Source organism: Archocentrus centrarchus, chromosome 21, assembly GCF_007364275.1.
Source record: "Archocentrus centrarchus isolate MPI-CPG fArcCen1 chromosome 21, fArcCen1, whole genome shotgun sequence".
NCBI classification, from domain to species: Eukaryota; Metazoa; Chordata; class Actinopteri; order Cichliformes; family Cichlidae; genus Archocentrus; species Archocentrus centrarchus.
The window spans coordinates 11,374,695-11,388,684 of NC_044366.1; the positions used below are offsets into that span (position 1 = coordinate 11,374,695).

The window sequence follows — 13,990 nt, forward strand, 5'->3', positions numbered from 1 at the left end:
TCCTACATATATCTGTTTATCTAGCTGAAGAACACAACATAAAAAAAAAAATAATCCTGTAATAAAAATGTAAAAAGTCTAAATAACTCAAAGGACAAAATGTAAAAAGAAAAAGTGGCAGATTTGGGAGATTTTTGTCTTCACTTTGTTTAGTCTTTAAAGAAGAACATGTTTTTATAACCAGCCAGACAAATAAGACAATTTTTATTTTGATTATTCCTGGAATGTAATATTATCCCAAAAATTGTTCTTCAGATATTTTTTGCAGGTCATGTGCATCAGGCAAACTCTTTAGGAAAAAGATTTAGGAAGAAAAAAAATGCATTTTGTTTTTTTGTTGTTTTTTTTTAAAGAGTGCCCTTATTTGCTCCTTTTGGTCTCTGGTGCTCTTTCAGACTTGACTTGGCACGTGTGTTTAGAGCGGCTGAATTCACTTTTAAATATGCCTTTTCTCCAGAGGTCCCAGCCCCTTGTGATGTGACCCGCATGACTAATTCCATTTAAAGGGGAATAACATGCATTAGGACTCTCACTTTTGTGCCTTCCATTTGCATAATTTTCTTTAGCAACTTGGAAAAGGGCCATTAACAGCTCTAAGACACGCTGTAAAGGGTAAGGACGGAGGCAGATCAATACTTGATTTCAACATCTTTAGCAGCATCGGGGTCCAGATCAGGATGCATTCACTAATTCAAATTCGTGCAGGAGTCTTGTGATGCTACTATTAGTTCCTGATAAGGAAACACCGTTGTACTGCCTCTCTTAATCTCTGACAGACACATTCGCTCGATCGATAGTCTTTTACTTTTTTGTTGCAAAGACAAGATTGATTGCCAGGGGTTAGCTCGTCCTCAATTCCACTTCTTGCACCCCTCATTATTGTTTCAATTAGGCATTCTCTAGAGACCTTATTCGGTGTGGCATGAAAATGCTCTGACCTCCTGCAATTCACATCAAATACCAGATGTTTGCCATGACAACCTCTGACACCAACTTTATTCATGTTGAGGAGTGAAAACACCATCCAAACAAGTGGATTAAGCAGGAGGTGGTCTGTCAGCGGGAAGCACGGGGATGACCGGGGGAAGTTGCGACTCGCGCCAGTGAGGAGGAAATAATGACAATGTTACCTTCTCATGAATTATTAAGTGCCCTGTTCCTATTTTAGCCCGACTCAAAATGCTGCACTTTCATCTGTGGGTCTGAGGCTGTGTGCAAGGGTGTTTTTATTTATTTATTTATTTATTTTTTGACAGCTGTATTACTGCTGATAAGCGAGACTGTGTGAGCTGATCAAGTAGTGAGACAAGCGTTCAGAGCAGTAGCAGCACAGCAGCAGCAGCGCTGTAGTCACTAGGAGCCGTGGCAGCAGAAGCAGCAGCAGCACTATCAGTCACAGCACAGGCAGCAGCGACAGCAGCAGCAACAAACTCTCTCCCGTCTTTTTCTGTTTGGAGTTGTTTCCTGCTCAGAGGACAAAAGGCAAGGAAGTAGGAGAGAAGTGATCCAGGGCTTATAGCTGTCATCAAAAACAAAACCAAAACGCAGACCTGGCTGCCCCCATGCCTATCGAATTTGTTTGCAAAATAAAATTTGCAGAGGAGGATGAGAAGCAGAAAAACAAGCAGGATGGGGACAAGGAGAGCCTGATCGAGGAGAGCTGCACACCTCCAGCCAAGGACTTGGCCGGGTTTGCTAACTCCTGCTCCCTTCATGGGATTAACCACATCTTTGTCTCTGGTCGCCTGGGCATCCGGCAGACGCTCTGGGGTCTTGCCTTTTTGACTTCACTGGCGCTCTTTCTGTACCAAGCAGCTAAGTGTGCCATCTCTTACCTGGAGCACCCTCATGTCACAGCTCTGAATGAAGAGGCGACCCCCGAGATGGTTTTCCCCGCTGTGACCATCTGCAACATCAACCGCTTTCGCTTCTCAGCGCTCACTGATGCTGACATCTACCACCTGGCTAACTTGACAGGTCTGCCCCCCAAAAACAGGGATGGGCACAAACCCACTGATTTAATGTATCCTGCTCCTGACATGCAGGACATTTTCAACAGGACAGGACATCAGTTAGAAGAGATGCTCATGAGCTGCAATTTTAGTGGGCAGAACTGCTCAGCTGAAGACTTCACTGTGGTGAGTGAAAAAGTTTCTCAAAGTTTTGTGTTTTCCTCACTCTTAGAAAATTGCACTACCCAGTTGTGATTCACTGATTTCATCAGTAGTTACAAAAACTAACCACCTTAAACAATTATTTGAAACATTATAGGGACCTTAAGTGTGTAACTTAACAATTTCCTTGTTCATACAAAACTACCGATAAGCATGAAAGCATAATGATCACGTTAAGACGAGAGTAGTTGAAATTCTCTTTGTATTTCTGCTCATCTGTTGGGTCCATGTGGTTCCCACGATACACTTCTGCATGCAAGATTCATGCCTTTTGTTCAGTCATTGAGCTGTATCTCTTCTCACTAAGTTCTAAGCAGCAACAGTGTTTTTCTTCAGCCGTGGCTGTACTAGAATCTATTATGTCAAAGAACAAAGGCTGCTCCCAAAAAGGAAAAACAGAGAGCTGTCGTATGTGGTTGTGTACTTTTCCAAGGCAAACTGTGCTTTAATGCTGCCTCAAATCCTACTAGCTGAGAGTGCATGGCAACAAAATTGCCATCAAAAATAGCCGAGTCTCTTCTTCCTCTCTTTTCCATCTCTCCCTGTCGCTTCCACTCTCTCTTTCTGACATTGCAGAGCAGCTGCCTGCCTCTCTCTCCCTCTCGCTCTCGCTCTCGCTGGGCTCTTGTACCTTTCAGGAGGAAAGGAAGGAGTAATGCCTCTTCAACGTTGTATTTCAGTCTTGCTGCTGTTAAGATTAAATATTTAAAGACTGACATACATGATTTTTGCATTAGCCAGATTGACTAAAAGGAATGAAACAATTTCCATGAGAGGGAAAGTGTGTGTGTGTGTCTGTCTGTGTGTGTGTGTGTGTGTGTGTGTGTGTGTGTGAGAGAGAGAGAGAGAGAGAGAGAGAGATAGAGAGAGCAAGAAAGAGAGAGAGAGAGGATCAGGTGAAAGAGGGAGTTTGTGCTTGTGTTCTGTGCACTATTTATTAAAGGCACTGTCCTTGCAGGAGATGGATTTCCCCATCGCTCCTGCAGGAATAGGAATATGCAATTGCTTTAGTGATGATAAAGTGGGGGTGTCAAGTCTTAATAGGCTATGTTGAACATTGATATGCTCACCTTTCTGAGACCTGACGATTCTGTCTTATCACAGAGATGGCACTACATTATGCCTGATGTGCCAAATTACGCTAAAGAAATAATGACATGTCTCTGCTTCTCACTTGATTTCTCTAACACTGAAGCACGGTATTTATTTTTTCTTTATTTTGTTGTCAAGGCAGCTTTTTACATATGAAAATAAAATTACCTGTGACATGAGAATGGATTCCCCTCCAGAAAATGTTCCCAGTTGTTCTGTCAAGCAAAAGAAAATGCTATGCTCCTCCGGGTACCCAAAAAGTTTTGTAAAATTCAATCTAAAGCAGCATCGCAATTCTAAAAGTTCATAATGTGCTTCTAGCACGTTTGATGGCAATATCCTCTGACACTTTGACACTCACTCCTCCCTGAGTACATTAATTAGCAGACAATTCTGACATCCAGGAAATGTCTGTTCCATGTCGATGAAACGTCCTGTAGCTCTCTTTGGACGCTGCGTGACTTCATCACAGATTAGGATCCTGTTGGAAGTTCCCTAAGCTGCTGTTTCCTCTCTGTCAACTATGTGATCTGCATTTTCAGGGACTGTCAGTTAGATTTGTTACAGACTACTTGCTACCTCCACGCATGACAAATCTCTTACTCTGAGTCCTAGTGGGAAACACCACTTGGAGTGCAAAGAGAGGAAGGACTGGAAGCTGTGGGATCAGGCCAGTGAGCAGAACGGAAAACAGGAGAGTGCCAGTGAAGCTCAGCCACATGCATTCATGCCTCTGTTTATGTGTGTATTTATAACTACTAGTCACGTGCAGCAGGATGGCCATTATTACAGGTGATGCACTATTAATCACATGTAAGCATGTCCAAACCCACAAAAGAGTGCTGCACAAATCGGCCATTATTCTGCCTCTCTCGAGGCCCTTGGGGCTTCAGGATCGGCTTCTTGTAATGTGTTTTCTTTTTTGATTGATCATTCTGGGAGCTCCAGATGTTATATTTTGGTAAAAGCTTCATGGATGTGGGACTCTTGGGAAAATTGTATGATGAAATATAATAGTGACATTTTCTGACATTTGAGCTTTTCTGTAACCAGACCATGTTCTGAGTAATAGACCTCTGGTTTCAGTTTTTCCCCTTTTGACTTAGAATCTTTATTATTACTGTTTGTATTTGAATTATACAAAAAGCCCTAAACTAAATGGGCACGAGGGTAAACTTAGCGACTCAAATGGTTACAGGATAAATGCTAAAATCTCAAAAATATATCCCTGTTTTTCTCTCCTTTTTAAAATATTTTAGTTTATTTCAGAAATCATGAATTGCCCTCTGTGCATTTACTGATGAAAGAGTTAAATAAATAAGTCTCAAGGCCAGATAAAAAAAAAAAATGTCTGGCTTCTCTAATTTATGGCAGAAAAATACATAACCACGTAGCAGAGAAATTTGTTTTCCTCTTTCCAGCATCGTGGACTGGCATGATTATTTGACGTAGGTAATAAGGCCATTCTTTATAATTAAAGATTACATTATTGACTTGGATTAATCACAGAAGATAAAGCTGATTCAACAAGCCATGAATAAATAGATTAATATTTTTCTTCCAGTCTAACTCTGAATAATTGTTCATCTATTGTGTGGTGCTGTCGCACAGATGAGCAGCAAGCCCTTTGGCTTTTTTTAAACAGAGCTCTGAATTGGTTTGCTCTGACTCTCAGCTGTGTTTGCTGCTGCATTATCAGATTTTGCTCTCAGCAAGGACAGATCCCTTCTGCATATATTCATGGAGATAACTAAACAGCTATAGGGTGGCATGTGAGGTGATCTATAAAAACCAGGGTTAACGGGGACAACACTGAAGAGCTCTCCGCCTGCAATTTGTCATTTCACTGACTGAAGCCTCCATTGTGTGTTTTATAGATAATTGAATGTTTAATGGTCCCCCATCTTATCCTTCACAGTAGAGCAAAATCTGAAACCACATTAATGTAAATCAATATAATGTAGAAAATGGCACAAAAGAGACATAATTGTGAGTTGATCTCAATAACTGTACTGCTCCTGTGTGGGTCATGGGAAAAGTGAGGAGGGGGAGAGCAAAGAAAAATCATAGTGAGAGTGTAAACAGGGGAGCGAAATTAAGTCTTGATGGTAACAAGCTGCAAAATCAGCATACACTTAGAGTTTTATATATCGTTGATGTGGAATCCCACAGAGACCACTTGCACTGGCTTTATCTAATTTTGAAACAGGTTTTACATTTTCCTGATGTGCTGAAGCCATGCAGTCTCCACAATCTCCTACTTGGGCCTGATGTGTAAGATGTGGCATTTGAGCCCTTGCGTGAGTGTGACATTCCATGTTACAGCAAGAAATACATCCCCAACCTTTGGCATTGTCTTTGAGCCCTGCAAAAACTCAGTTACAGGATTTCATTCTCACTTATATAGGTGTGTGTGTGTGTGTGTGTGTGTGTGTGTGTGTGTGTGTGTGTGTGTGTGTGTGTGTGTGTGTGTGTGTGTGTGTGTGTGTAAATCTGTGTACATGTGCAGATGACTGTGAGAGTGACATCCGCTTCCCTAGTGGGTCCAAAGTGTAACAGCACACACACACACACACACTCACACAAACACACACTTCTCTCCCAGCTGGCCGTCTTCCCCCCTAGTGGAAGGTGAGGAGTGTGGGAGCGTGAAAGTGACTGGCTATCTGAACTGGCTTCTTCCTCAACAGCCTGTCAATTAGCCATCTACAGTTCCACTGCTGTGGGAGTCCCTGCAGCTTAACATGCTGTCTGATATCGGATTCGCACGCCCAACCCTAGAGGCCAGTGGTAAGCGTTATTACATCCTCCACCACCCATAAACAAACAAGTCTTTTCTTGTCTTTTTTTCATCTTCTTTTACTCTCTGTGCAAAATGCAGAAAAAATACTGATCCCATATCTTTTGAGGCTAAAGGGAGGACTACTGCTTTTGCAACCCACTTCAGTGCCACTGCACTCCTTTCCCACCTTCTCCTCCTCCTCCTCCTCCAGTGTATCAGAGGAAGATGAATTACAGTGCATTTGGTCCGTTGCTCCTCCTGATATGCATCACCACTGTCTAATCAGATTAAACCCACCTGTGACCAGCCAGTGGATAACACCAATATGCAAACTGTTTATATTTGGGAAGATTTACCTTTTCCATCGTGCCCTGAGCTGGTTTTAAAACCTCTAACTGTGCCTCGGTTTAGAGCGCTCGGCTTGATGAGGAGAATCTGCGGCTCAGGGATGGCGGTGGCTTTTAACTCGACGATAAAGGCTTCCGATGTTGTGGTACAGCTAAACCCCCTTTCTCTAACCCCTGGGAGTCTTTTACTCACACAGACATTTGTCTCCTTCTGACAAGTCATAACACCAAGCTGTTGATAGTGTTAATGTGGCTGCACATACACACGCACGCAGGCACCCACACACAAACATGTGTACCAGAGGGTGTATGGTGTAGATAGAATGCTTCCCCCCACAAACACACACAGGTCTCATCACAGATTGAGAGAGTTGGCTCGCAGGATTGATCATGACTCCTGACTGGGTGCCCCTCCTTCTCTGGAGGATCAATACATCCTTCAGTCAGATTGCTTTCCTGCCCTTCCTACTCCAAGTCTGGTGTGACTAATTATCTTGTGCCTGTGTTTTGGGTCCAGCCTCAGCTGCATTTGTTAATGCTGCCAGAGTTAGCGAAGAATCTGATCTTTGGAACAAGATATGTGTTTGTTTTACTGCATATCCAACCCAAATCAATCAATGTACACTGTCTACCTTTCCCCTAAAGGGTGCTGAAATTATCGAGCAATATGAGATGACTCACGCGCTGAGTAGAGATGAGGAGGAAAGCTTTGACAAAGCAATATAAAATTTAAAGACAGATGCAAAAGTCAAAATACATATCTTTCATACAGCCATAGAATATTTTTTTTCCTACAAACAGGTCTTGAAATAGGTATCACTTAATCCTCAGGCTCCATCAGATTAAATAGAAGAGTGTGTGTGAAAACTAAACCATGTGTTTACATGTTGTGCAGGTGATAAAACATCTTTTTTTTTCTGTCTACTTAATTTTCATATCACAGATGTTCTATTAGCAGGTGTGATGTTTTCAAGCTGGGTATGTCCACATTACCAATTTAAAAAGTTTCTCTCGCAGTTATTCTGTTTCAGTAACCCTATCAATCGAATACAGTTTGCACCGTAAGTTTATAAAAATATCACAATTTCTGTCATTTTTCTCAGCATCACAGTGGATGTTAAATCAAACAATCAAGATGTGATTTATGTGCAGACTTTTACTTTTGGTTTGATTTTACAGTCTGCTTTGGGTCTATTTGGACTGTGAAATGTCCTGTACTGAATCAATCCTGCTACTTCTATCACCTCGGCAAAGTCTAATCTGGCCTTCTTGTTCTTGGATGTTACCCTGTCTGTTGCACCTTGTCATAAACCTTCTATATTTCCATTCATGAAGGCGTCTCTTGATTGTAGACTTTGACATTGATACACCTTCCTCCTCTCGACTGTTCTTGACTTGACTAGTTGTGAAGGGTTTTTTTTTAATCTTGGAAATAATTCTATCATCATCTGCTTTAGTTGTCTTCTGTGATCTTCCAGGCATTTTGGTTTTGCTAAGCTGGTCAGTTTCCTGTTTTAAAAATTTACAGACTGCTGACTGAGCCAATCTGAAAGTTTTTGCTATCTCTCTGACAGGTTTATTTTGTTATTCCAGCCTAATGATGGCCTCCTTCATTTGCATCAAAAAGTCTTTGGACCTCATGTTGAGAGTTCCAGTGAACAGCTACCAAATGCAAGTAAAACATGGACTAAACCCCAGCTCTTTATCTGCATAATTTGTCATGGAATAATGTGAGAACAGGCCTCACGGAGCCAAGAAACTCCTTCTCAGTCAGTTATCCAATTTAAAAAATTAAGTGCGCTCCGGAGGTAGAGCAGCCAATAGGAAGGTCAGTGGTTCAATTCCCAGCTACTCCAATCTGCATGTTGAAGTATCCTTGGGCAAGATACTGAACCCTGAGATGCCCCTGATCCATTCATCAGAGTGGTAGTGTGTGCGTGAATGTTAGACAAGGTGCTTAGGTATAGAAAAAAGCACTTGTATGAATGTGTGACCGGATGAATGAGGTTTGTAATAGAAAAGTGCTGTGAGTGCTCATTTAGAGTAGAAAAGCACTATATTACCAGTCCATTTACCATTTATTTTAGAGATGCTGAATATGTTGACTGTGTACAAAATGGCTTTAATTCCTAAACACTTAATAGAATACTTTTGTTGAAATCCTTGAATTAAATCTGAAAGTCTGCACTTGAATCTTGATTGTTTTATTTAAAATCCACTTGGGTGGTGTACAGAGGCAAAATTACAAACATTGTGTCATTGTCCAAATACCCACAGACCTACCTGTATAGCTTATCTACAGCACTACATCAGTACTGCTGCTATTTCTCTGTTTTTTTAAAACAACCATAATTAAGCAGTGATTTTAGAAAAGGCTAATCAGTTATTTAAGTATGCATTTACTTGAGTAAAGTTTAATGAAGTATTTTTGCACATATGTCATAATAAGGCATTTTTTTCTTATGCTTTGCAGTAATAATGAATGCCATTCACTGTGCAGATAAGTATGATTATGAAAGTCTTTGGCCGAGACACTTTAAATCTACACTTGTCTTCCTAGCTGCCAATGTGAGCCTTTTATTTTGTCATGTTTCCCAGTCTCTGAATACATTAGTGGAAATTCCTCTAAAAAATTAACCAAGCTTGCTTTTAGGCCACCACATAATGGGCTGGTGCTTCTTCATTCCCTCATTCTTCATTCTTCATTTCTCTCGTAAGATTTAATTACTTTGAGAGAGATAGCACATGCAGGTGGACAAAAAAAAGCAGACACCTTACAAAGTAATTCTGTTTTATACACCGGTGTTATTTTAATCAGCAGAAACTAAACTACAGTTTTGAAAAGGAAAACATTGGTTTTATGAAAACTGTAATGCTACAGTGGCAAAATAAACAAAAGCATCTCGATTTTCTCTTTGTTCTTTTAAAGCCTCATCCTAACAGCACTGAAAAAAGAAATCCCCACACATATTGGATGATATTATTTACAGAAAGCGTATATACTGTAGTCGAGATCATGGACTGGAGCCACCAAAGTAAACGTTTAAATGAGATCTCATTTTGTGGGATAATTTTATTACAGACCAAAATTTGTATTATACCTAAGTACACATCTTCTGGCAGCTATTTGTGGATTGTAACTTAAACTAAAAACCAATCTGTAAAAAAAAAAAAAAAAATCTGTAAAATGCATCTCAACTTCCCCAGAAATGATGTCCTAAAAGATGTTCTAACATCTAGCAAAATATGTAATATGAAATAATGCCCACTGGTGCAATGGTTTAATATTACCACTAAAGCAGGGATGGTATTTCAAGAAGAAATGAAATATTCATCAAAAACTATTCTAATCTCTTACTTCATTGTCAAATGAAGGTGTGCATAATTGTGGCAAAACCTTTTTATTTTCTAATTTGATGACTTTCACTATTTGCAATCATTCTAATTTCAAAGTAAAGTAAAACTGATGTGAAGTACATTTCTATATAAAACTTCACTGAAACAAGGGAGGAGAACGAAGAATTAAAATACATGAAATCACTGAACACTAAATGAAAACTGCAGATATTTCTGAGCCTGTCTTTGCGTCGCTACTTTTACTGTTGGGTGGTCTCACTGTGTGCAAACCATTTCTATCTGATATTTTAAGGAGACAAACGTGTGGAAATCATGGCCAGTGTTAGTTGGATGAAAATGTCAGTCAGCTACAATTCAGCCGATGAAAATTGCATACAGCACAAATGTCATACTGAATATTTACCCCTGGCATAGTCTGAACATGAGGGCCTTGTCTGTCCGCTTGGCTGGACACTTGGCCCTTATTCTGAATTATGTCTAATGTCGCATACTTGGCTCTGTCCCTTGCTGCTTTTTAGAGTTTATTTCCACATATACATGTACAATGTTTTCTTAACAAGCATGCTTATTAATATCATTTTGCTTTCTTTTTTCTTCTCCACTCTGTTACCCTCATTACTGTTTACTACAGTTAATGCAAACAAGGTTAGAAGTCTAGTACATGAACTCTAAGGTGTTATGACAGGTGTGATATTTTGTCAGAATCTGTTTGAGTTTGTTTTGTGCACCACCTGAAGAGGCCTTGCTGTATGATGAGATTTGGCATACCTTGTTGCTTCCTCCCAGGAGACACAGGCAATGATTTGTCAAATAGCTTCGGGGCCGGCTTTCCAGCAAATGCACTAAATGCATTTTTCCTTACATTGTATATTGCTTCATAATGTACATCCTGTTGCTGAATTATTTAAGTTAATGCTTTCCTAATGCCAGTAGCTCCTGGTGGTCATCTTTGAGGCCATTTTCTGTGGAGGGACCCTTGTTAAGTCTTTATGTAGTTTTATAGGCTAAAGCTTGGAGGGGAGGATTAAAAATGTCCACCAATATCACCTTGTTCAAGAGCAACTGCACTGCTGCAGAGAGAGTTTAGATAGCTAGAACAGAACCACTTAATTCATAATATCCAAAGATTAGAAGAATTTATCTGTACCTACAGTAGGTACCCTGGTTATTCAGTAGGCTACAGAGCTGAATGGAAAATATGTAATAGCAAATCTGTTCTATGAACTGAACTACCAAAATGTACTTTTTTAATTCACAGAGTATTACACAAAATATTTAGAACAGGCCAGCCACATTTATTTCTACATGGATAGAATAAAACACCATCATTGCTGTTCAGATCCTCACAGATCCTCATCTTTGAACCGATAAGTCAACTTCTGCAATCATGACCTTCAAATGTAGCATTATAGAACCGTATTTGCTGACTATAATAATGAAAAACTGTTGGTTTTGCCAACAAGTCATTGTTGACAGGTCTGTAGTGTAGCTGCCTTAGCTAGTGTTACCTTCACACACTGACAGAAGCTTTTTCACAGTCCTTATTCAAAACGTTTAAGAGGAGATAAAAGAAAAGTGTTTTTAAAACACTTAACGGAAATTTTCAACACAGCTCAGCTGTCACTTACACTTGACAACTCGAGCTGGTTGCTAGCAGCTCATTCAACTTATATATGAGGCTGTCACTGTATCATCATTGTAAATGTATACAGTAACGGCAAAGACAGTTCACTTTTTATCACTTTTATATTTTCTTTGACTATCCGGTTGTTAATCATGCATGTACCAGCATACAGACAGTATGTAAAACAGACAACAGCCAAGATTTCTGTGGTTTTGCTATGTTTAAGTAATTAGCTACAACTGACAACAGCGGTATATTGTTTTATTGTCATTGTGTACATTTTGTGAAGATGCTTGAATTGAACCAATTACATTTTTCCTTTTTTAAACCCTTTCTTAATTTCTTTATTTGGCAGGGACAGTTTGTATTAATGTACAAGCTGAAAATAAGTTCGTAAAGCTATCAGATTTTAGCAAAGTGTGCATATACATCCATAGTCTGCTCACAGGCCACTCAAAACTCAATTCAAATCCATTTTCTTTATATAGCACCAAATCACAACAACAGTTGCCTCAAAGCACTTTATATTGTAAGGTAAAGACCCTACAAAATTAGAGAGAAAACCCCAACAATCAAAATGACCATCTACCAGCAAGCACTTAGTGAGTTTTAAGCTTAATCTTAAAAATGGAGAGGGTGTCCGTCTCCCGAATCCAAATCGGGAACTGGTTCCACAGCAGAAGGGCCTGAAAACTGAAGGCTCTGCTTCCTGTTCTACTTTTAAACACTTCAGGAACCACAAGTAAGAGTAAAGTGTTCTTTTGGGGTAGTATGGTACAATGAGGTCTTTAATATAAGATGGGGCCTGATTATTCAAGACTATGTATGTGAGGAAAAGGACTTTAAATTTGATTCTGGATTTAACATGGAGTCAATGAAGAGAAGCCAATGTGGGACAAATATGCTTTCTCTTTCTAATCCCTGTCAGTACTCTAGCTACAGTGTAGCTGCTTTTTGGGGTGCTTTTAGGACAGCCAATAGTAATGATTTACAGTAGTCCATGCATGAGCTAGTTTTTCAGCATCACTCTGAGATTGTGCAAACGCAAGAAAGCAGCTCCACATATTTTTTTTAATATATGCACTCAAAGACATATCCTGGTCAAAAATGACTAAGATTCCTCACAGTGTTACTGGAGGCCAAGCTAATGACATCCAGATGAAGTATCAGGTTGGATGCCATGTTTCAAAAAATTTGTAGGACTAAGTACAGTAACCTCAGTTTTATCTGAATTTAGAAGCAGGAAATTAAAGGTCATCCAAGCCTTTATTACTTTAAGACATTTCTGCAGTAACTAATCATGGTCATCTGGCTTCATGAATCATTAAAGCTGCATATCATCTGCATAGCAATGAAAATGTATGCCGTGCTTGTTATGGTCCCTGGGTCTTGGAGCCATGGTTTTGTGTGAGATATTTTGGGGTTTTCTGGTGTTGATTATTTTCTTGTATTTTGTCTTGTCTCCATGTTTTACCCTTCTGCCCTGGTGTCAGGTTTGTTAATCTTAGTCCAGGTCTCAGTGTCAGTCTCTTCTACTCCTCTTGTCTCTATTCCAGTAAGTTTCAGCTGCCCTCCCACCTGTTGCTACTTTCCTTGTTACCTTGTGTGCGTGTATGTATTATTCACTCTTCCCTCTGTTCTTTGCCACATGCTCCCTCATGACTATGTCTCTTCTGGTGTGTATTCGGCCTTCAATTACTGCTACAGATTCTGTTTGTTTTGCAAGATCTCATCAATAAATCTGTTGCTAAGTTAATCTTGCCTTCCAAGTCCTTCATTGTGGGTCCATTCTCTGCATTCCACACAGTTTTACATAAAGCATGTATAATGTAAACAGAATTGGTCCCAGCACAGAACCCTGTGGAACTCCATAATTAACCTTAGTGTGTGAAGAAGACTCCCCATTTACATGGACAATCTGGTTATCCAAAAGTGTACAAACTGGTGATGGGTCGGTCGCGAACGATCCGGCTCTAAGAGCCGGCTCTTTGAAGTGAACGACGGGAGCCGGCTCCTGGTAGTGAGCCGTTTCTTTTTTCTTTTCGTTCGTTTCCTTTTTTTTTTTTTTTTTTTTTTTGTGGAAGCCGCACGTGATTGGTTAAAATGAATGGTAGCATATGATCGTCTATACTGAGCGGGAGGGGAGGGTCCACGGACACACTGCGCAGTGAGTAAACAAACACCAGAGAGGGAGGGGCTCCTGCAAAATGCGCTCGGAGACAGGAAAGAGGAAGTTGTGCATTACATAGAGGCTACAAACGGTGAGGGAAATGACTGACAGAAAGCGTAGCAAAGACTGGGCACATTTTAACCTTATACCTCCAAACATGTCGAACGAGACACAGCGTACTTCAAAAGTGCCAGCGTTTGCGGACTTCCGGTCACAAATACTGTAATACCACTACGTGACTGTGAAGTGTAATTTCTGAGCGTTTGAATTTTTTCGATAGCACGAATGGTCGCGGAGTTAAGGTGAAAAGCCATCTGATCAAGTTCCTTTGACCAGCTGACTCTGGTGAGACGCTAGGTCTTAATCAGCTGTCCGCGGCTAGTAAGGTCAGGAAACCCGCGATTCAGCAGCGATCGCCTGGCGTTAAAGGATTATACTGATAGA

At 40.3% G+C, this 13,990-nt stretch overlaps 1 protein-coding gene across 1 annotated transcript in view; it reads left to right on the forward strand.

Moving 5' to 3' along the window:
* The first annotated feature begins 1,374 nt into the window (after positions 1-1,374).
* asic4a (acid-sensing (proton-gated) ion channel family member 4a) overlaps positions 1,375-13,990 on the forward strand; it is a 102,098-nt gene continuing 89,482 nt past the window's right edge. The window contains exon 1 of the mRNA XM_030758102.1: positions 1,375-2,138. Within this exon, the coding sequence (XP_030613962.1) occupies positions 1,563-2,138 (576 nt within the window). The 5' untranslated portion in view covers positions 1,375-1,562. The remainder of the gene's footprint in view (positions 2,139-13,990) is intronic.